General features: G+C 42.0%; 1 protein-coding gene across 2 annotated transcripts; it reads right to left on the minus strand.

The window, feature by feature from the left end:
• Positions 1–3,733: 3,733 nt before the first annotated feature.
• On the minus strand, positions 3,734–17,589 carry LOC142464104 (embryonic protein UVS.2-like). Of its 2 annotated transcripts, none has more exons than XM_075567262.1 (15): positions 17,451–17,589; positions 15,174–15,304; positions 14,496–14,520; positions 14,009–14,071; positions 13,390–13,503; positions 10,269–10,403; positions 9,835–9,952; positions 8,944–9,122; positions 8,286–8,367; positions 7,502–7,629; positions 6,789–6,904; positions 5,642–5,867; positions 5,412–5,530; positions 4,248–4,479; positions 3,734–3,861 (listed from the first exon to the last, which is right to left on the minus strand). In XM_075567262.1, exons 2-15 carry the CDS (start codon positions 15,240–15,242, stop codon positions 3,851–3,853), a joined length of 1,617 nt encoding a protein of 538 aa, XP_075423377.1. In that variant the 5' UTR covers positions 15,243–15,304; positions 17,451–17,589; the 3' UTR covers positions 3,734–3,850. The 2 variants fall into 2 exon arrangements, with proteins under 2 accessions (XP_075423377.1, XP_075423376.1); XM_075567261.1 differs by having other exon boundaries at positions 15,174–15,743.
• Positions 17,590–24,703: the final 7,114 nt, after the last annotated feature.

The raw sequence follows: 24,703 nt of genomic DNA on the forward strand, positions 1-24,703 counted from the left end.
AACTTTCAGACAAGAAGAGTGCTCGGTCCGAAGTGGTGTTCCAGTCCCAAAAGCTGCCAGAGCCAACTTTCCCCCCCTCTATCTCCCATCAGTTCCCCTCTACTACCTATCCACAACTACCTATCCAATTCCATATCTCGATCCCTCCCCACACCAGGGGTCACCCCAACCCTATAGCTCCTACCCTTCCACTTTATGGTTCTCCCCTCCCCCTTTCTCTCCTCCCCATAGCCTTCTTCCTTTTGTTTCCCTCTCCATATCCCCGTCCCCCTATCATCCCATCATCCCCCTCGATGTCTCTTCAAACTCACCTGCATGCACAAGCTAGGATTCTTGGAGGCCTCGGCAGTAGACGGGGGAAGGAGTGCATCCCCCTAGACCGGGAGAGAAGAATCGTGATCACCTCGAGGGGAGCGTCTGTGATTATCTCTGCAGAGAAGGAAGGAAAATTGGCTGCAGCTGGCCTCTCCCGGTACACCCAAGGCTCTGGGGAGGGAGAGGAGAGGCAATTACAGCTGAACGGCAATTCCGGTCCTGGACCCCCTTAGCAGCCCTCTCCCCCCCCCCCCCCCTACCTCTGCCCACCACATTCACTCGCAGGTACCCTTAAAGCATGAGCGTCTCCTCCCCCGGTCCCCTTTTCCCTCGGTTCGAGATCGGAGAGTAGCATCAGACATACCCTGCTCTTCTGTTGTGTTTGGCTACAGAGCTTCCGCTGCAGCATGCTTGTGGATTCGGAGAGGGGAGAGAGGGAGGCAGGAGATGATGGAGAACCGAGGAGAGCGCTCCAACAGCTCCCGTGTTAACACAATGAGATCAGGTTTGAGTGTAAATAGCTCCTTGGATACTTATCTACCTCCCAAATAAAGATGTAATCCTGACACCTCCCTGGGTCCACATTAACCCCATAAAACAACCAAGTTGAACCTGCCCCTGCGCTTTCTTTCCTCCCTCTCCCATACGTGCCCTCCTTTTGCCTCCAGCCACCCCCCCCCCCCTCCCGCCCCCCAGCTAAAGATATCCAAACACCACAAAACTAAGGATGTAAAGTAGTAACATTGCCATAGGAGGACATATAGCCCCAGGCGGAAAGCAGTTTTGGGGTTTTGCCCTCATGATATAGGAAATCCCCTACTATATCAGGTACTCTGCCAAAGTCTGAAGCATTTCTGTTCAAGAACAATCCCCCCTCCTCCCCAACTACATCAATTAACTTTTCCTCAGCCCTTCTTCTCCACCCGGTAGAAAATGTTATAAAATGAGAAGATACAATTCTGTACTTCCACTGAAACATATGGTGCTATTTAGGGTTGAATATCTATGTATAAGCTGCAAAATCTAACATATAGGTAGATAGAGAGAAAGCTTTAAATAATATTTCATTTTCCATTACTGTATTGTAGAAAAGACTTGTGATCAGTCTGATCTATCAGGTGGTTGGGGAGGTTAATACCACTTAGTGTTAAAGGGATAAGATCAATTTTCTGAAGTAACAATATACAGCAGAGACTGCGACTATTCTAACACAAACCAGTGGCAATTCTGCATTGATTAATAGCCCATCAGATTAACAGTGGGGGTCCCTGGCAGTCCCATTCAAACTGAAAGGGACTGCCAGGGGACCCCTGCTGTGCTAATCCTACAGTATGGGTCATTAGTCAATGCAGAAATGCCTTAAACTTGCCTTAAACTAGCCAGGTTACACCCAGCACATACCCAGAATTTAACCGGGCTAGTTTAAGGCAAGCTTTAGAATACTCGTGGTCTCTTCTGTAAAGCCAGTAACTACAGTAACTACAGTTTATATTGCTAGCTGATGACTGCCCTCTCCTACCTACTATCCATAAACAGTAATCAAAGGATGTGATTGATTCCACACCATTTAACCCTAAGCGGTAGTAACCTCTCTATTTGTACATTTAAACTAATTCCCTGCTAGCAACAACCCCTCGGTTCTAATTTAGTCTCCACATACATTATTACGTGGAGCAGGATTCCTAAACCCTATCAGGGTTTCCTTTCTATCCCAGTTGTTGGTAGTTTCTCTTGGTTTTTGTTAGTGTGAGATTACTTTTAAGAGTGTGTTTGAGGGGTGTGTGTAACCAGAAGGCAGTAGACAGGAGGAGAATGAGTTGATAAGGCAGTCTGTGGAAGGGGTTTGAGGCATATGGAAGTTGGAGGAGATCCTAGTTGTTTATTCAGGCAGGGTGGGATCCACCTATCTGATATAGGCTTGGGCATTTTCAATGTTGGACTGCAGGGTGCTTTGCAGTTGGCTTTAGAGATGGTGGGTGGTCAAGGCCAATATAGGCGGTAAATGTCTTCTGCGTGTAAGGGCTTCCTATTTATAGCCTCTCTCTGCTCCCTGTCTCCAGGCAAAAGAGGAGTGGAGCCTATTTCCTGCCGAGTCACCCTAGACAAGGTTACCAATTCAGCACTTTCTAGAAACAAGGTGAAACCATGACCCTTCCTGGTTACATGGCCAACATACTGTCAGATGGAGCATTACTCAGAGTTAACTCAGAGAGTCCCTGTTAACCCCTTGAATCCATTGGTAACACCAGAGGAAGGGGGGGGGGTTACATTAATTATTTGAGAACCTCACACCTGATCTTTTTCCCCTTTGTAGAAATCCCTTGTTTGCCACAACATAAAGTCACATCACTTATCCCCATGTACCCTTTAGGATTTGACTTTGCTCCTTATCGTCCTGTTTGTGTCCCAAACAAATAACTTTTCTCTCTTCCTGATCTCGTGTAGCTGCTACATTTCCAGTTTTCCCCCTAAACGTTTCTCCAGAGTTTCCTGATGTTTATTCGAGTTGTTCTAAGACTAAAGTACAAATTATACAAATAATGAAAAGGAAACATATTCAAACTAAAAGAGTTGTTGTATTTCCTTTGTAAATTGATTAGTTTTTACACTTTATCTATCTCTCACTATGCGGATCACAATGGAGGATAAATATGTTACATTGTGGCTAACAGTCACAAACGGAATGTATTTTGTATTCTGGACCCAGGCTCATATGTAGCATGTGAGTAAGTCCATGAAGCTTAACTTGTCCCCTTTTTAAAGCACACAATGTCCTTCTATTTTCTTCAACTTTATTGAGGGAGTTAACAGAAGTATAAAAGTAATTGTATGTGGATTGTAATAGCAGATGTCCGTTGTGAGGAGAATACCTTATGAGAGGAAGGTGTCCTGCCATGTGGAAGTGCTTCTCTGAGGGGAAGGTAAAAAGGATTTCCTTTTCTGAGGGAGCAGTGGAAGAAGTGTCTACTCATTTTGGCTGCTTGTAGAAAAGAGGGAGAACACTTTCCTGTCAGACAAGAACAGGCTAAGGGGCATAACAATATGCTGATAAAGGCAGGGGGAGAAGACTAAACCAATCTCAAATATGAGCATTGGGAGGCTGTCTTGACAACAGGCTAATGGCTTGTGGGAAGGGTAATATTTGTAAATATAATGTTGCAATTTACACAGCTCTGGCTGCTTCAGAGCAGGGAAAATACATGCAACCCAGCTGGGGAGGGCTAGCAGCATGAGAGCAGGAGAAATACACAAACATAAACAACCCTGTTCCAGGACATTTTGGTTTATAGGACTGCAATAACAGAGCACCAAAAATATTACAACTCAGACAGAATGGGATCAACAGTTTATTAAACACCTGAACAGGTGAACCCAAAATTAAAGGAATGTGATTTCATAGCTGGAGCGTAGTACAAGCAATGGCAGCAAACAGCAAGCAAGTTCTAGAACGCAATTTACTAAGATTAAATTAATGAACAAAGGATCAGGAAGAATAGTTTTGGAATGTTTCAAAATGTTGATGTATTTCAGTCCTTCAACCTTTAACTGAAAGAAAAAGAGAGAGTTAATGTTTCATTGACATGCAATGTAATATCCAATTCACAGATAGGTATTTCAATATTTAAATCTGTCCCTCATGTACAAATAAACAATTGAACTGATGAAGAAATTCCTCTAATTAAAACATTTAGTAAGCCTAATGTATGAACTCACTGGAATTATATACAGTGGTAAATGTCATTAAACCATAGAGTGGAGATGTATAGAGATATCTACTGTAGCACATACAAAGATACCTGTTTATATTAGAAGGTTGGAATGGTAGGTAATTCTGTGGCTTTGTATAGAACACAGTCAGTTGCAGAATAATGGGAGGAATGTATTGCCATGAAATGGTGATTTAGTATAAAGACATTTGAGTTAGGACTCACCAAAAGAGTATTTGGCACGGAAACCTTCAGAGTTCATCCAGACATCACTGTGGAACTGGAGCAGCATTGAGTTCCCTGTGGAGGTCACAGGTGGTGGGATCTGTGTCTGGCTGCAGAATGTCCCTAACTTTGGTGCAGTGATACTGCTCCCATCATAAACCGCTAGGTGGTCAGAGCTCACAGAGCAGCTGGATACAAGCTCAAGCCTGAAGTTAGTGAAGGTCATTTTGATCTGGAAGAGAAAGAGCATACATGTTATGAGTGATACAGATGTCTGGCTCTGTGTGTTGGGAATGAATAGCTATGACATCCTGTCATTCTAATAAGAGAAATGCAGAACATTGACTGATTTTGGGAAGTTGGCAAAGCAAAAGTGCCACCTACTTGTTCATCTATCTATTACTGCTGGTTTTTGGATACCTTTCTTACTATACTGTATACTGCACCGACACACTTTATTCGAGCAAATACCCGGTATGTACCTGGCAGATACCTGGAATGCGCCGCTCCTCACCTCTGACAAGCCCCGTTGCATTTGCCTTCCCAGCCTGGGTTCATGCCTGGCTGATGGGCGGCTGATCTGTTAAATGATAATGATTAGGATTTAATAGGCTGCAATGCTTCGCGTGTCTACCAAATGGCATAAATTCATGAATTGTAATGCAGTATATATATATGTAGTGTGCAGTATTGCAGCCAACGGGAATAAAATGCTTCAATCCCTGCCGGAAAATAACTCAATGCACTCGGGCAGAAAACAGTCACAAACCTCAATACACCCGGGTATACCCGAATTCGTGGGACTAGCCGAGCTCGAATAAAGTGTGTCGCCAGTGTATCTGCCTAGGTCATGTGTTCCCTGGAGGTCAGAGATCGGCGCTGCAACCATTTACATGTAAATGCTCTGCTTCTCTGTAGCAAAACTATCCAATGGAGTCTGGTCTGTGATTTCCTATTGTTTGCCAGACTGGGAATACTGAAACCTAAAGTTCACAGAATGCCCATTTAAGCCATTGGTCTCTCAGCAAGGATTAATGACTCCCAGAGACTACCAACTGAAGGGAGTCTTGATGGTCTCCTCATTCCCAGCAAGTAGCACCATTATTGATAATATATGAATGCATATCCATTGTAGGTACATTTAGGACAAAGGGCCAAATTTACCTTGTAACCCACAGGGGCCAAAATGGGGAAGATACAATCCACGGAGTTGGGGTATTTTTCTGGATATCCGGGTGATGTAACAACCCCGTTGTCACTGGAGAATGTGCCACCACATGTCACTACAAAGAGAAACTCAACGGTCATGTAAGGAAAGGCACAATGCAAGAAATAAATAGCATGTTAGAAGGAAAGGAACATAATCTGCCTATGTAGAGACTCTAAAGACCTACCTGTGCTATAGGAAGCTTTGAATCCAGTCCCAGTCCCTGCTCTATCACTGACAAACTCCACCAGCATCGCATTCCCCGATGCTACCAGTGGGGGGAGCTGTCCAGTCCCACAAGCTTTATCCAGTAGCATAGGGGATGTCGTGCTAGCTCCATCATAAACCTTAATGTAGTCAGAGGCACAGTGTTTGGAGGACTGGACATCAAATGCATTAAACTGTAAGAAAACCTGCAGGAAAGGAGCACATGTTAAATTACCATACAGCATAATTTAAATTGCACCCCCATATATATGTACGTAATTATTACTTTATTTATATAGCGCTTCACAGCAGTAATGCACGTGATGAAATAATATAACACATAGTGGGAATAAGCGCTTCACACATGAAAGTAACAATAGGAAAGAGAGTCCCTGCCCCGAAGAGCTTACAGTCTAAATGGAAACATAGTTGTTGCGGTGAAAAAAAGACATTTCCATTTATGTCCATTTTGCTGAATTCCTGGTCAGTAACCTTGACTTGTGTACAATGGTCTCATTGCTGGGGGTCCCATAGGTACAGTAGCTGTAATTCAGAGCCACACACATATTGTACTGTATAGGAGGGACTGCTTTTGTTATAAAAGGATAGGAGCTTCAAAACTATAGTATGAATTGGACTGTTAAATGGGAAGTGCTGTAGATCAGGCAAAATAAATAGTGTAACAATCAGTGTCATTAGCTTACTTAGAAAGATCCCAAAACGCCCATTGAATGTTTTTAACCGGACAGTTATTGATCTCCACTTTTAGTCATTAGGCAATAGGATGACATCATACTTTACAAGGACAATACAAAAGCAGAGATAGAAAATATCCCAGTATACAGACAGGGGTACACAAATCCTTTCATGGAAATAATGAGGTATAAAAACTCTCAAAAAGTATTTGTTTACTATGGAAATATTTAAAGAAAAAGAAAAATAGAAATATGCAGTATTTAGACTTTTTTTCATAAAAATAACAAACTACCTACATTTTATCTATTAAACATATCACTACAATTAGTTCCTTTTGGTTCTTTGTGATATTGCCCCTCCCTACGGTCAGGCTTCACATGATTTTACATACAGTATACTGAGTGTTATTATGAAGGTCGGAACAGAATTACCTTGTCAGACTGGATTCGGATCAGCCAGACACAGCTGCTTTCATTTGGATATGCGGAAGGATAATTGCCAGAAGTCAGAATCCCACTGGTACCAGTGAGCACAGAACGGCAGAGATCTGAAGGGAGAAAATAGGACTTGAATGGGGCACCATCAGTAACAGATTCTGTGTGCCTTGTACTGTATGTTACAATTATCTAAAAAGAAAAACAACTACAGTATGTAAAGTAACATATAATAAAAAAGGGTATACGCCTTTACACTAACACTTTACACAACATCACATACAACTGGATTCTGTGATGCATGGTAATAGAGGTTTGGTGAATGTCTGTAGGACAACCCATAGACTGACACACAGTGCCAAACAACACTACATGTAATGATGTCATGTGCAGGGCAGCTTATTATAATGTCTGATCCAACTGTGTTTTGTAAGGCAATTAAAGCAGTCCTTCCTGCTCACAATGGTTATACTGTATCTCCTGCTCCTATCCCTATCTTGTATCACTATCTTTAGGTGCCTTACGATGTCTGCACAATAATGCCACGGTGAAGTCCTATGTATACGGTTATGTTGTTGGCCATATATATTACCAATATAATAATAATGGGAAATAATAACTGCGTGAGATTTCTGTTTGCAAAAAACCCACAGCCATACTCTGTACTGCTCGTTTGAGTCACTTAAGATTAATTTCCTTTAGTCACTTACTGCAGTTGTACAGTTTGTTAAGTTTAGAGACATCCAGGCTGCTGACTCCGTATCTCTGTCCAATGCTTACAGATGCATCTGGTTTGGGTATAATAGTTGCTTGTTTGGAGGTGTTGGAAGCATAATATCTGTTGGAATATAACAGTGATTCCACAAGATGACTCTACATTGTATTCTTACCATTTCTTTTTATTTCCCCTTTGGCCTCACGACACAAATTAATACATACAATGCTGAATTTATATATCTGAGGTGGTTATTGACTATTAAAGTTGAGGATTTACCCCGTGAGAGTGGTAATATGTAGTAATGTGTATTGTCGCCTTTTTCCTCTTTTCTTTCATTAAGGCGACATACTGCTGCGGCACAGTTTATTCGAGCATTTGCCCGTTCTGTGCCGCAGCAGTAGCCTGGCGCGCGCCCGAGTGTGACGGGCGCACGCCGAAGCAGCGGAAGAGCGCCCTCCGATCGGGGCGCTCTCCCTACCGCTGCCGGGTCCGCCGGGTCCCCCGGAACCCCCTGCCGCTGTCCCGCGATCGCGGGACACCAGGGCTCCCTCGGGGAGCCCCTGGACATGCGTGCAGCGGGCGCACGCTCCCGATGACGCGTGACCGCGCGTCTATGACGCGCGGCACGCCGAGGGGCGGCCACTAGCAAGCCGGGAGATTTCCCGGCTTGCGGTACCGACCACACTTCAATAAAGTGTGTCGGTAGTGTAGGATTGTGCTTTGGGTTACATTGGAAGAAGTGGCACAGTGACACTTCAGGTTGATTATGATTGTACCTGCCATAGTGCATCACTGAGGAATAGTCATACTGGAGGCCAAGGTTGTTTGAGTCTGCTTTGTCAAAGTTACCAACGTCACCTGTAAGATGAGATAGGACATAGATAAGAATGTTTCTTTAAATCAGACGATGAGCCATCTATTGGTCTAAAAATGTATCATAACCTATAACAAATCTTTCTCCAGGACCGACATGCTACTAGAACTTGGAGATACTTTCTCCGGGATGAGTCTATAACATATTGGGTGAAATTCAAAGGCTGGTATAAATGAGAATGTAAAACATAAGACAGTTTGCTACGGGCTGTGTAAGTCACCTCATTACATCCTCATTTCTAATGCACTAGGCACCTTACAAAAAACCAGTAACAATTCTCATAATAATATTAATATACGATGGAAAGAATATCAATCCAATGTCAAGCAGAATAAAGCTGATAAAAGCAATGCTATTTTTGTAGGAACACTAAAAGAAAAGTCTGATCTTGGTAAATGAGTCATTAAGAAAAAGATGAATCCCTGTATCAATATATCTGTGGGAGATATTGTCCTGTCCTGTTCATGCAGACACAAAAGGAAATCGTCAGTTTCACATACAAATAATAATAATTTGAAAAATAGTGTAATGTGGGTCCAAGATTGTCAAATATGCCTCACCTTTATTAATGTATTGGTACATAATGTCTACGTGTTGATCCCGGTCACTCCTGGTTTGTTCATGGATGAAACCCAGGGCATGGAGAACCTCATGCTGGATGATTCCATGGGACATACAGCCATTTTTTGCCAATGACACGATCTGGCCTCCTCCTGTCTTTCCAATGTATGACCAGCAGCTAGAGGGGAGGCAATACGCAGCATTTTAATACAATCTGAGGTCCATCTTTCGGCCCTTTACAGTATGAACATTGATGAGATAAACAGCAAAAACAGTTCACAAGGCTTCAGAGGTCTTGAATGGCCAGGTAAATTTATAAATAAGTCTCATGTGTCATAACCAGCCAACAAATCTACATTGTAGTCATCACATTGGAAGAAAGCATCTATCATCACATCCTAGAGTGGTACCAATCACAACATACAGGGCCATATGAACTAAGTTGTGCTCCTCCATAAGGCACCTTGCAGCACAGTTTTGTGAGTATGGTCCCTTACAGTCTATTCTTGGGCTGTCTGGTGTCTTCCAGCTCAGAAGGTGTTTTATGGATTAGAACTTCTTAGTAAAAATGGCCTGAAATCTAATCAAACAAATTCTTCAAAATGCAGGTCCCCTCTAGGACAGAGGTACAAAGTAGAGTTCATCTGACGAAAGGTCCATGTGGGACCTGAAACGTTGTTCCTCCTCTGTTCTTGGCTGTTACAATAAATGAAGAATTGCATTACGAACTTGTAAGTAGAGGTCTTCTTTGTACCTCTGTCCTAGAGGAGACCTGCATTTTGAAGAATGAGTTTGTCTATGTTGTGTTGGCTGGACAAGCAGGATTCTCCTCGCCTGATGCTGTTTACCCGCACTTTGGAACTGAAATATTATTAGTCATATAATCTTACCCATCTCCTGAATTAATTTTGAGATAATCCTTTTCTGTTGTGTGGTGCACAAACTCAATGCACGACAGCGTCATGAGTTCTTTCAGAGCTGTACTGATCCTGGCTTTGTCACGGTCATCTGGAAGAATGAGAGATCCTGGTCATATTTAGCAAATTACCAATTACGGAAACAAAATGGATGTTTATATTTTCTCCCTCTGCTATTAGATGATAGTAGCATCCTTAGTGCCAATGAAGTGAATATAGGTCTATAAGTAAATAGAAAGGCCACATTTGCTAAGCAGTGCTATGCCATTAAATACCACTCAGAGATTGTAGACCCCTTCTGGCCTATTCACTTGAAAGGCTACAAGGTTCTACTTAGTAAATATTGGCCTTAATCTGGTTTGTTATATTATGCTTATATATTACCCTATATATATTTATATACTTACCATAACTGGAGGACAGTGTGTACGGGACGCTGACCTTCCCACTGCTGGATTTGGTCCACAGGCATTTTTCACACTTGGTGGCACTACGCCCAGGTGTCATGACAACATCTCCTTGATATATCTGCATTTTGCTACCTGTCGGCGCAGAAAAAGATCCATATACAAACTGCAGGTCGGTGCTTTAGTGTTTGTTGAACCAGTAAAGAACCTTCCACATACTGTATAACATCAGTGCTTCATGAACCCTTGCAAAAAAAGTGGTTTTAGGCGCTTCTATACAGTGTGTGAAAACAGTGATAAAATAACAAAAAATATATATAAAGTGATATAATCACTGAAATGTTATCTACAGTGCACTAATTAACTTATATAAGTGAAAGTGCAATTGTGTAAATATACAGGGAATAAAGTGAAAAGTCACAGCTCAACCCTATGAAGAAAAGGTCCAAAATTCTCTTCTAGTTGAATTGTAGATGTAGCTTTGTGGAGCGCAGGTATCACCATATGTGGAATAGAAAAATAATATACATAGTGTAATATATTCCAAAATGTTTGTGACTTCTAGGTATCAGAAAAATGGGGACTCACACTTTCCCAACAAAGAGACAGCAGTTTCCACACAGATGTGGCTTCAAATATCTTCTAAACTCAGGTAGGAGGGTGACAGTGGTCTCAGCGTGATGTTCCGCCAAGTAAGGTGTATATACAGTAAATGTATCAGTAAGACACTGCAGATATGACTCCTGACGAAGCTGTGCCAAGCGAAACGCGTAGAGTCGGAAGAGAGTAGGCACCATTGGCATCCTCCTGGTATTGATTGTTGCCCGGTTGCCGCCCCAAAATTGGGATCGATCGTATCCGGAAGTGACACGACCCGCTACCGGAAGTGACGCGATGCACACCGGCAGCCAGGCAGAATGAGCAACGGAGCAGCCAAACAAGCCACTCATCTCTAGTTTTTATGTGTCCTTGCTACACTATACAAATGTGAGTGTAATATCATTTGTTATAATATATATCTTTATTGAACAAACAATGTTGCACTAAAGGTGTCATCCTATTGAGGAACATCACGCTGAGACCACTGTCACCCACCTGAGTTTAGAAGATATTCAAAGCCACATCTGTGTGGAAACTGTGTCTCTTTCATGAACCCTTCCTGCTAATGATGCAGCATCAAAACCCTGTATTAACCCCAGAGGTGTGTGGGATGTATCAACTTTGGGTAGAATTGTATACATTCCGAAGAAGGGGTGAAAGTATCTATCTATCGATCTATCAAATTAGCGCCAAAAATATAGCTTGTTAAAATATAATTAATCAATTTCATATTATTAAAAATCAAATTAATATTACAATGTCAAACATAAGAATATAAATCACACGTATTCAAACATAATTATAAGTATTATAGGTGAATGAAAAAATCTTAGCAGAAAAGTAATAATCCACTTTCTCAGGATGAACCCCATCTAGATTAGATTTAGGAAGAGAAAAGTAAGAGAGAGCTATTTTAACACTTTCCTGTTGTATGTGTGTCTCTCCCCCCCCCTTCCATCCTCCCTTTCCCTTTTTTAAAAACTTGTATAATCTATGGGACGTGCGCTCTCTGTTCTCTCTCTCTCTCTCTCTCTCTCTCTCTCTCTCTCTCTCTCTCTCTCTCTCTCTCTCTATTTATATATATATATATATAGCAACTGTAAATATTCCTGTATATTCATTTGCATGTCTTAGACAGGTCTGCAACCCTGTCTTTCACCATTATCACCCAGCAAACAGCACTTCCACTGCAGCAAGGGATTCTGGGAAATGACATGCAAATGAGCACACAGTGCCACTTTATCTCATGCTCACATTACATGAGCAACCCTTAGGCTAAGGTCCCGTTGCACGCGTCCGCACGGCTGGCTTGCTGGCCGGCGGCGCGTGCAACTCGCTGTACCGCGATCTGCGGTCTACAGGATACTTTTCTCGGAGCGGGGGGGGGGGGGGCGTGGCCAAACGGGTCAGGGGGGGGCGCGGCCATGACGTGAGGGGGCACGGCCATGATGTGAGGGGCCGGAGCGGGAGGTGGACGGGAGTGGGAGGATTGACAGGGAGGGGGGGGCGTGGCTTGAGCGGAGGGACCCGCTACTCTTCCCCCCCCTCCCTCCACGGGCTGCCACGGGCTGCAGGTAAGTAAAAAAAACACACACACGCAGGCACTCATACATACATACATACACACACACACACACAGGCAGGCACTCACGCACTCATACACACACATACAGACAGAGACAGGCACGCACGCACTCATACACACACACACAGACAGAGACAGGCACGCACACAGACAGGCACACACATACACACACACAGGCAGGCATGCACGCACTCAGACACACACACAGAGAGGCACTCACGCTGCTTTCACTCCACACTCCTCCCCGCTCCCCGAAGCCTCTCCTCCTCCCGCAGCCTCCCCTCCCCATTGGCTCACAGCCACACCACGTGACGCGTCAACGCTAGGAAACACCATTCTGTGGTGTCTCCTAGCGGCTGACGCGCCACAGATTGTAGTCAGCTGTGCAGCCAGTGGGGACCAGGACCGGCTCGCAAGGATTCCCCTGCTGGTGGGGAACTCGCTACATTGCCGCCTGCGCCAACGAGCGCAGCGGGTCCCAGGCCTTAGTCAATGCATGCTGCTTTAAACACAGCTTAGGACTTGGGAGATGCAAAGTCAGATAACCCACTCACAGACATGTTTCAACCTTGATGGGTATCATCAGTGTGAGGTTGGCTTGCTGACATTTGCTCAAATGAGATAAGAGTAGGTAATCACCACGACAATATATATACATATAATATAAGCTGCATGTACTGTACAGTGACATGTTCATTTTCAGGAAAAAATGTGACAAAACCAGAATCCCTCCGCAGGGGCAAAATGAGCACAAAAGATTAATTGCAATGGGAGTCTTTGTTATTGTAGATATGGTTCCCATATTTGCTCCACTTTTGCAGCCAGGAGACTTCAAAGCTGTCACCAAAGCTGTCAGGAATAATCTGAACTTTTTCTATCACCATCAGATTATATACTAAACTATTCTATATAGTAATAAAGACTGAGTCAGGATACCTTTATTGGCCTGTGAAATTTTTGAGAAGATGTCCTCTTCTGCTTCCTTGATTTCCTGCTCCCTCCTTACCAGAGCTTCAAGAGATGCCAAAGTCTTCTTCATTTCTATTAAATCTGCAAGAACAGAAACAGTTACCGCTGCGATCTGTACAGAGACAATCTTCAGAGGGAGAAACACAAGAAAAAAAGGGTTCATAATAATGTGCAGAATGTCGTCTTTATACTTATACTAATATTTTGCTTATTACTCCTTTGAATAATATATATCTACCATGTTGGAGCAACATGGGGAAGAGAGTCTTGCCGCATTTGGAATGGTGAGGAAACCATCCTCCAGCAGTGGATCAATAAGGGCTGAAGATTATGATAATGAAGAAGGATGATATATATCTTTATAGAATGACATTACCAGATTTTATGTTAAACATTACTAGACAGAAACCGTTGTTGAAGAACTCGCAGAGGAAATGTTGAATGTGAAGTATACCCAGCCACTGGTGGGACCATATTATGCTGAATGTCACACCCTCCTGCAGCTACTGACCTTATCGTTATTAATCGGGGTAACCCCATATTTCACATAAAAACATTGAAACGTTATTTGGTTTCTCTTACTTACCGTGCTCAGAATCGGCGAGTGCTTTGGGGACATTATTTACCGGACCTGTCTCAGCTGGATTCTCTACAGAAAAAGATGAATGTAAGATGTTAACGTACCTTTTATCCCACACACATATTTCCTGAGCAGCAGTTTATATTCTATTACAGAAATGAAGGTGACAGAAGGTTTTTTTTTTATCATCCCTACCTTTCAGGGGAAATTCTTTCTACCTCCCATGCAAGATGAAAATGCTGCACTGTATAATGATAACATGTATAACACAGTATACTGTACCACATTCCAGCTCTTTAGACACCATTTAGCTGCCCCCACCAGCACTGAAGGAGTTACATATTTACAACTCACCTATAGGATATGTATGGTTAACATACATTTAGCATGGCAATAATTAAAAGGTGTCACGTTGACTAAAAGCTTAAGTATTAATGACAAAAGGTACTTGCTTCAAATAAGCACTAGTTATAGAGAAAATAAACTTGCTTACCATTGTAGTCCTCCCCACTAATGAGCTGAAAGAAAGTAAAGTTGGAGTTTTTAATTGTTATTAAAGTATTTAAAGATGTGTAAACACAAAGTCCCTGGATATCCACATCCTTATATCACATAACATGGGGGATTCTATATGTATTCTGCAAACTGACTTGGGGAGATTATCTGCAATGGGCATCATTACCAAACTGACAAGGAAGGCAAAGCTGAATGTGTTTTCTCCTCTTTTCACAGAAGGAGTCCCAGGAAATGGGCTAACCACTCTGGGGATGAAGCAGGGAACTCTTTAGTGTAGATAGGAGCTGCAATGCGTTTCATGCCCTTTCAGCGCTGAGGGTTTAGGAGTAAGATTGGGGCTGGAGGAGTATGTTAGTAGTAAGGAGAACACTGCATTTGAAGCAGATGAACCCTGTTAATATCCCAAGGTCATCTCTCCTTGTGTCTGTGGCCAAGTTACTCTCTCTCCCTCCCTGTGCCTCAGGCACCCAAAATTAGATTGTAAGCTCTTTGGGACAGGGTTTCACTGCACCTGCAAAATGCTATGTACCGCACTGTATAAGGTAATACAATTATTATTGCTGAAAGGACCCCAATTTAGCTACATGGCACCTGGATTAAATCTACAACAAAACTAAACACAGATTATAAAAGTATAGAGATTAAGTTTACTTACCACAAGAGGAATTGCCCCTGTTACTTGTAGTATACTCAGCAAGACAACAGCTGTAGTTTTGAAGTCCATGGTCAGTTTTGCAGCTTCAGCTCAGTCCTAATTTCTCTGCTTTACAGTCTCCCCAAACAGTCCTTAAATAGCAAGAAGTGAATAAGCTTCATCCAATCAGCTACCAGGAACGTTACGTGAGAAATGTCCAGGGGGCATGGTTAATCATTAGGTTGTGGGTACCCAGCAGGCCAACCTACAAAATGTAATGTGCGGAACCAAGAAAATGGGAAGGACACAGGTGTGTGTGTCACAGATAACGGGATTTCAGTAGAAACCCCCAATTACAATGTGTAACGCTGCAATGACAGGAATGTCCACAAGACTTGTCCATGAAACGGGGCATCCGCAGTGACCAGCACCTCAGCAGTTCCCATTGTACAAGGAATACGCAGAGGAGAAGAGGAACATATGTAACATGTGAACCATTTCACTCATCTTGGATCGGGGGATCGGTTTCACGTTCCTTTTCTCCGCAGCGTACCGCAGCGACCAGACACAGCTCAGGGGATTCATGTTTATCTGTAACAGAGAACGGGGCTTTCAAATATTGTCATGAATCAGTATTCTGCATTTGAAGGTATAATGCCACTGAGCAACATGTTCTGCAGTCACAACAATGTAAAAGCACTCATGCATGTAACATCTTTTCTGAAATAAGTGTGCTCAGCTCCAGTATGGGTCATCTTATTGCTGTCAGTATACTCGGCATTAAGGAGCTTGTTGGACTATTTCTAATGATGGGCGTGTAAGGTATGTAACTCTTAGTGGGCTTCTGCATTTCTCTTTGTCATTGCTCAACCTGAGGAAGACAGGAGAACTCTCGCAAGTTTGTCGTAAAATATGTCATATAATATCAATTGTTAGTCTAAATAAAAAAGGTATCACCTAATACTGAAGTACCCTTAGTCATTTGACATTTTTAAAAATGTTTTTCATAATTTAAAAATATATTTCTGACCTTTTCCTCTGAATCCCCGCACAGCAACAACAACCACAACGTTATATACCCACAAGGTTACATACATCACACCCGGCTTTAGTTGCGGGTTCCTGATAATCATCGCATGATTTACGGTTACATGTAAGAAAACTGGTAACTACGTTTGATACATTGTACTCCAGTCTCATGGGCACCACTTGGGTTTACTCCAATGCAGAATTGGCGACTTTTATGGATGCACACAAGAGACACAGAAATGACCACATTAAGATATATGTGCCTAGAATTCCCTCTATTACACAGATATTTATTTATATCAACATCTATATAGTGTCCTTATTCAGTGCGGTGTACATTTGTTAGTACAGACACAATCCATGATTTTGGTGCCTTAGGAATAGGGAGATAAAGTGACTTGCCCAAGGTCACAAGGAGTTGACACCAGGCTCCTCTGATTCAAACGCATTGTTATTGTTTAAGAGTCAGTGTCTTCACTCGCTGAGCTGCTCCTTCTCAACTAACAGGGGGTGCATTTCCTGTATGACCTACTGTTAGAGCTTGCTGTAAAAGGAATATGTCTCGTTCATTGTGCATCACTCTACATCCTTAGAAAAGTGTATGCTGCCTCCTGAGGCTCCTACTCTGGAACAACCAGTAACCCAGGATACAATCTTACTGGCAGCTAAAGCTTTAACTGCTCGAAATCTCCAGGCGGCATTCCCAATATGTATTATAAGAAGTTTGTCACATGATTGACCCCCATTCTGTGTCTACTATTTAACTAAATTTATCAGGTCCCCCCTTCCCGATGTCCATTACCACAATAGGGGTAATTCACAAAGATGCCATGGGTCCTAAACAGTGATCTACAGGAGTTACAGGCTCATTAACCTCCTAAACTCAGACATAAACTGCTAAATTCTAACTAATCCCCACATGTAACCCTCCGCGGCACAAATACAACAAAATACCTGGGAAACTTGTATCGTGGAAACTGTGACCTGAGAGATACTTACCAGATGCCGGTACTGAACTCGCTGTCTGTATCTGTGACAGGCAGCATCTTCTTTGTACATGCCTCTGACAATGTGCTCCCCAATACACTTGTTGTCTCCCCCCCCCCCAAAAAAAAACCCTTTACAGGTATATTTATTGGAATCTTATTATTGAACGGTATACTTCAAAATAAAAAAGAATAAACATATATATATCTGCCATGTAGACCCCCCCCCCCTCCCTCTCACTCATCTTATTGTCTCTTATAATAATCTCTCCCCCATACTTACTGATGTCAGCACGGCAAGGTCGGATAATATGGAACCTTCATACATTGATGCGAGGAGACGCATTTCTGGTCTTTGGGGAGATCCATTAAAGTGCGACAGTCAGTGACGGTTATCACACGATTGTGGTATAATCTGTCCCCCTGTGTGTTAATAATAATTTGATAACGATTCTGCCTGATTACAGCTCTCTGGATATACAGTAAACTTCTGCTCAGTTTTGCATTGTGTGCGTGTGATAATATTTTTACTTCTGTATAATATTGTGGTAGATTTCTGGACCCTCACAGAACCAGTTTTATTTTTAGTTTATATTTTTCTGTTTTTTGTTTATTTCATTTTTTCTCTCTTTGTGCACAGCACATGTCGACAAACTCTGTCCTATGAGTAGTATAGTATTATAGTATAGTATAGTATAGTATTATAGTATAGTATAGTACAGTATTATAGTATGGTATTGTATGTCTTTATTTATATAGTGCCATTAATGTATATAGCACTTCACAGTAGTAATAAATGTGGTAATCAAATAAATAAGATCATGGGAATAAGTGATTTAGACATAAAAGTAACATTGTGGAAGAGGAGTCCCTGCCCCGAGAAGCTTACAGTCTAATTGGAAGGTAGGGAGAACGTACAGAAACAGTAGGAGGGAGTTCTGGTAAGTGCTTCTACAGGGGGCCAAGCTTTATGTATCATGTGTTCAGAATATCCACAGTACTATTCATATGCTTCTTTAAGCAAGTGTGTCTTAAGGTGGGTCTTAAAGGTGGATATAGTATAGAAACACTGGCATAGCTCATATAGCTGGATACCATGTGCATCTGATTCGCTGGTTAATGTGTGGTAATGTACTTTATAGTGATGCTGTTCTTCACTGTAAGAGATTATAACAATAATTACAGGGATATATCTTTGTAACAGGATTTCCAAAAGTTAGTTAGAGAAGAACAAAGTAGTAAGTCCTTTCATTCCCTCAACATGGAACCTGCAGGTTTAGAAATAAGGTAGCAGTTACCCACACCACCCAGTGTCATCGTGTCAATGATCTCATTAGTTGTGTTTTAGGAATGCAGGGAGGGGTGGTACAGGTGGGTGACAGGTGTATGCAGATCACGCCCTTCACGGCTAGCGTCTAATAACTGTCTTCTTAATTAGAAAAGTGGCAGAGAGAATAGATTACATTTTTCTTTGATCTATCCTTATTGTGACCAATCTGAAATGAATATTCTGTAAAGTCAAATAAATGTATAAATGAACATTAAAAAAATCCCATTGTCTATATCATACAGTTAGTTTCTGTTTCCTTGTCCAGCAAACATTTGCTTTTAATACTGAAATACCCTGCATGCATTTTGTCACTTCTATTAATTTATGGTTCAGGCTCCTGTGACTTACAGTATATAAATTATCTTACGTATATAAGGGCTGGGAGAGTCAGACACACATTGAAGGCTTTTTCGGCATTGAAGAGGTTAATAAATAAAGAATAATATATATATTAGTTTTTAAAGTGAAAATATTTGCGGGGAACGTAAGATGAGAATGGTGAAATTGACATCAATTTTGCTCCAAATTTGCTTTTTATACATCACCACCTAATAATTTTTAATATTATTGTATTTTCATAAATTTGTTACTTTAAAAAAATGTCATTTGGGTGCAGAATTCTGCAGTGTGATAAAAGCAATTTAGTTACTTAGACTGCAAGTCACATCTTTGCATTTGTATGTCCATACCTCTCTGTGAGTAGGTTACTGGCTCTGCACTTCTTTAACCCAGGCTCTGCTGAAAAGCTGTGTAATGCTTCAGGCATAAGATTATACACCTCCATGTTAAAATGGATAAGAAGTAAAGAGGGACACTCTGTGCTCATATGCATGTCATTACCCATAATCCCTAGCAGCAGTGGAAGCACTGTATGTTAAGAGATAAATTGGGAAGAGCAGGTTTGATATGTGAATGTGCTACAAGTGAGATTTGTATTCGCTATTTCCGATGTGTAATCTAAACTCTAGATTTCGCTCTATCCCAACCAGCAGTGCCAGCAATGGTATGATTTCTGGAAGAGATTTCTTTTACAAGCAAATGATTAATAATAGTAATACTGTGCAGTGCTCAGAAGACCATGTCACAGGGATTCACAAATGCTTTCTGTGATAAGGAATAACATGCAGGATCCTATCTCTAAGCACAACTTTAAAACTTAAAACCTTTATACATTAAAACTTTGTGCACCCTGCTACAATGTTTTCCCTTGCCCTGCATGCCAGCCCTGGTAAGCTGCAGGCAGTGCCAGGCTAGTGCCCAGGCTGGGCACGTGAAATAGTTCTCCCTTTGTTTCCTTTATTTTGCCACTTGTAAGGCACATGACTGCTTGTGAGCAGTTGGGTCGCCTGATGGGATGAGGGCCTTGCTACAGCACGATCTGCCCAGATACTGGTGGCAAAATGATGGCCAACCCTCCTATATATAAACGGGGATCCATCTAAATTAAGTGGTTCTAGCTTGACTATCCGGGGGGAGAAGGATAGACCTTTTACAACTTTAAAACCTTACATCTCAGCCCGAATTTCTCACTATGCACCTGCCTGACTCTTGCGTTCTGCTCAAGATTGTCTTCTCTCTTCAATTTTTGTATCTAAAGCCCTCTCTCACCTAAAACACCTTACTTACTGCCCCACACCCCTTGGGATGCCCTTCTCCTCAATATATGACTTGCACCCTCTCTCTCCACCTTTAAAGCCCAAATAAAACACACCTCTTTAATGAAACATTTGGGTAGCTCCGTTGGCTGATACAATACATCTCCAGTTAAAGTTCTTTCAAGACTTCAGCTGCCTCACATTTTTTTTTTTTTTATAACTTGTATTTTATTAATAAATAAATGCATGATATACATAAACAACACATCAGGTGCACATTGAGCGGGATAGCATAGAATAAACAATAACATAAGCATAACAAGCCCACGTGGTTTTTCGAGCCCTACTTAACCACGTGAGAGGGAATCGTCATTCGTATTGTAAGGGACTGGGATAAAATGAAAATTGTTATAAAAGGGGTGAGAGAAAAAAAAAAGGGGGGGGGAGGTAGAGAAGGGGGTGGGGGAAGGAGAGAGGGAAGGGGGATCCGAGTATAAGGATATATCAGCTTCCGGGGTACACGGAGACGGCGTAAGGGCTGTGTATCAACTAACAAGGCCTTGCGGTAGTATAAGTGGTTGGTCATATGGAGTGTGAGGTTCTAGGTGTGGGGTTGGTTTTCATGCCCTAGAAGGAGAATGCATTTATTACTATTATAGCCAAATTGTGTTACACTCTACCCCAGGGATGTCCGTTTGGGCTAGCCAAGGAGCCCAGACTTTTAGAAAATTGTCGCCAGTGTCGTTAACTAAGCTCGTTAACTTTTCCATCTGGCAAATAAACCAAATACGATTCTGAATCTTTGGGATAATTGGAATATCGGGGCGTTTCCATAATGCTGCGATCTCGCACCGCGTAGCTAAAGCAAAATGTGCAATTAGTTTATTGTGTGATTTTGATAGGCCTTTTAGGGGTCTGTTCATGAGAAACAGCCAAGGGTCTGGGGGAATAGTGAGATCGAATATTCTCTGGATCCAATTTCTGATCTTTTCCCATAGCGGGGATATCTGCGGGCAAGACCACAGCATATGTAACAGGTCAGCTGTTCCTCCACATTGTTTAGGGCACAGTGGGGAGGACCCTGGTACAAACTTAGATAATTTGAGTGGGGTGAGGTACCATCTCATAAGAACTTTATATGTGTTCTCCTTCAGTGTGGTGCATATCAAACTTTTTGCGGCTCCCAGGAATATAGGATTCCACTCTGCGTCGTCCAGGGTCTCCCCTTGGTCTCTTTCCCATTGGATACGAAATGAAGGTGATTGTTGCCTTGAGACTGCAGACTCGACTCTCTCTCCATATATCGTGGATATGAGGCCCTTAGTGTCGGTTTCTGCCCGACAGAGCTTTTCAAAATTCATCAATGGGGGGTATGGGGCGAATTTATTATAGAATGATCTGAGCTGGAGGTATTTATAGAATTCAGCGTGGGGAATGTCTTTTTCTAGTCTGAGATGGTCAAATGATTTAACTTTTAGATCATAGCCCTCCAGATCTTTGAGTCTATCATAGCCTTTTTGTTTCCAAATTGAGTGATTGTGACCAATAAGACCCGGTGCAAAGCTAGGGTTATTCCAAATGGGTGACATCAGAGAACTTGCTGAGGTGAGTGAGTTTTTTAATCTTGATACTTCCCAAACAGATATGGATTTAGCCATTGACGTAAGCGATAAAATAGTGTTTTTCTTTGATGTTTTAGGTAGCCAAATCAGATTGTTAAGCTCTAAAGGGAAGCAAGCCGTATGTTCGAGCTCTACCCATCTTTTTAATTTGGGGTCGGAATGCCATTGTATGATCTGGCTTAATTGAGCCGCTTTAAAATATGACAACAGGCAGGGTACCGCTAAGCCACCAGCTAAGGTAGGTCTCTTCATAGTCAATTTATTTACTCTCGGTTTTTTACCTCCCCAGATAAAATTAGATATTCCAGACTGAAGTGAGAATATGTCCTTCAGTTTGAGTGGCACAGATAATGTCTGGAAGAGGTATAGGATACGGGGAAGTAAATTCATCTTAACGCTGTGAATCCTTCCGATCCAAGAAATCTTCTTGGAAGACCATCTGATTAGGTCTTGTTTTAGAGTCCAAATCAGTTTGGGATAATTTGCTTTATAGATGATTTTTGCATCTTTGGTGATATGGATCCCCAAATATTTTATTAAATTCTTTTGCCAGTTAAAATTGAAATTTAGTTTCAGTAATTTCTCCGTATGCCTAGGGAGATTGATATTCAGAGCTTCAGATTTGGATTGGTTAATCTTGAAGCCTGAGACCTTGGAGAATTTCTCTAGTAGGTCGAACAGGTTAGGTAATGAAATAAGGGGTTTGGACATGATTAATAGGATATCATCCGCGTACAGGGCCGCTTTATTGATTGGGAATAAACGTTTAACCCTGAGATATCCGGACTGTCTCGGATTCACACCGCGAGGGCTTCAATACATAGGGCAAACAGGATGGGAGATAAAGGGCATCCCTGTCTTGTGCCACTTTGGATTTGAAATGGGACCGAGGGGAAGCCCTGATGTATGACCCTGGCAGTTGGGCCTGAGTATAGTGACATAATCGCTCTACTCACCCGATTTCCCTAGCCAAATGCCGCGAGCGTCTCTTTTAAGTATGGCCAGTCTATCCAATCAAAAGCTTTTTCTGCATCCAGACTTAATTACATGCTTTGTGTGTTATTTTTGTTAGCCAATTCCAACAGATCAATAAATCGTCGGGTGTTATCCGCTGCCTGCCTCCCCTTAACAAAACCGACTTGATCTGGGTGTATATGTCTGGGTAGGATGAGACTTAATCTGTTGGCCAATAACTTTGCATACATTTTGATATCAGTATTAATTAGAGATATTGGCCTATAGCTTTTACAATTTAGCAGATCCTTGCCAGGTTTATGTATAAGTGATATAGACGCTCATAGCATGTCCTCAGGAATAGGGGCTTCTGCTAAGATAGCATTAAACATTTGGAGCAAGCCTTGGGGCAAGTGACTCGGAAAATTTCTTATAGTAAAGCCCCGAAAAGCCATCAGGACCTGGTGCCTTTGATGGCTTAAGCTCCTTGATAGCTTGCGACACTTCTTCTAATGTGAAGTCAGCGCACATAGCTTCTCTGTCTAGCTCTGTCAATCTCTCCAGTTTTGAGCTGGCTAAGAAATCTCTCAGTGCTCTGCTCGTGTTGTTATTATGTGCCACTTTCTTTCCATCGTAAAGGGAACCATAGAATGACCCGAATTCTTCTACTATTTTTTTATGGTTGGCCGTGAGTGTACCTGATTTAAGCGTATAGCTTGGATATTAAACTTAGATTGCCTATCCTTTAATGCTCGAGCTAGCATCGTATCCGGCATGATTGCTTTTTCGTAAAATTTCCTCTTAGACCAACATAAGGAATTATCTGCCCGGGAAGTCAATAACATATTTAATTCAATTTTTGTATCCTTTAGCTCTTGTGTCGTGATCGGGTCCGGGTTGTTCTTGTGATTTGATAACAGGGAATGTAATTTGGATTGGAACGTCCGAATTTTGGAGTCTCTTATTCTTTTTCTCCTGGCCGTAGTATTGATTAGTATGCCCCTTAACGTTGCTTTGTGAGCCTCTCATAATACTGTATGGGACTCCACTTGACCAATTGTATCGCATATTTCGGGTATTTTGAGGATATATTCATTAAGTTTCCAGTTTGCGCCTGGTCGATTGGTCTGAATATTGTTGCACCTAAGCTCAATTGGTGCATGGTCAGACCATGAAATATCATGGATCGTTGTATGAGTGACATCAGGAACCAAGTGGCACGTAACAAAGAGATAATCGATTCTGCTGTATGATGTGTGTGGGTGGGAGTAGAAAGTATAGTCCCTAGATGTTGGGTGGAGTTCCCTCCATATATCCACTAGTTGATTGTCTTTCAAGGCACTGCGTAGGGTGTTCTGTGTTTTTTTATTATCCGAGTCGCCACCCCCTGATCTGTCTAGGGCAGAATGCAATGTAATATTGAAATCTCCAGCTATTAGCTGCCTCACATTTTAATGTTGTCTGTAACTGATACATACACCCATAACATATATTATCTCTAAATGAACATAACATGTCTGTAGGTATAACTTAAAACCTTTGCTCATACATCATAACTACATATTATGGACAGGTAGGGGTAATAGCGGGCCATTTTCTGCACCAGCAGCAGGAGATCAGTGAGGAAGACCACGGCTAAACAATGAGCAGTATACTTTTCATTATCTCCCTCTGAGCTGTTCAAGAACTTTGTGCTTCATTGTGCTTTATTATGCTGGACATTTCCCTTGATTTATTGGCCATTTAGCCTCATTAGTTGGAGGACAGTGCTTATTATGCTTTGACGTATTTACTAGATCCACCCGGTGCAGCTTTCCTATTTTTACAGAGGGAGACATTTGCAGTTTGGGTCAAAGGGAAGTACCACATGTCCCTCTTGAGAGGCGCAGTGGGAACGGGTCTGAGGAAGGGGCATTTAGTCCCAAAACGTTGCCCCCATTTTCTCCGCCACATCAGCTCTCTTCATTGCCCTTTTTTGGCTTTTGTTTTTACTATTTTTTCCCCCAAACCCCCTTTTTTGTTCACTTTTTCCCAT

Source organism: Ascaphus truei, chromosome 12 (genome assembly GCF_040206685.1).
Source record: "Ascaphus truei isolate aAscTru1 chromosome 12, aAscTru1.hap1, whole genome shotgun sequence".
Classification (NCBI taxonomy): Eukaryota; Metazoa; Chordata; class Amphibia; order Anura; family Ascaphidae; genus Ascaphus; species Ascaphus truei.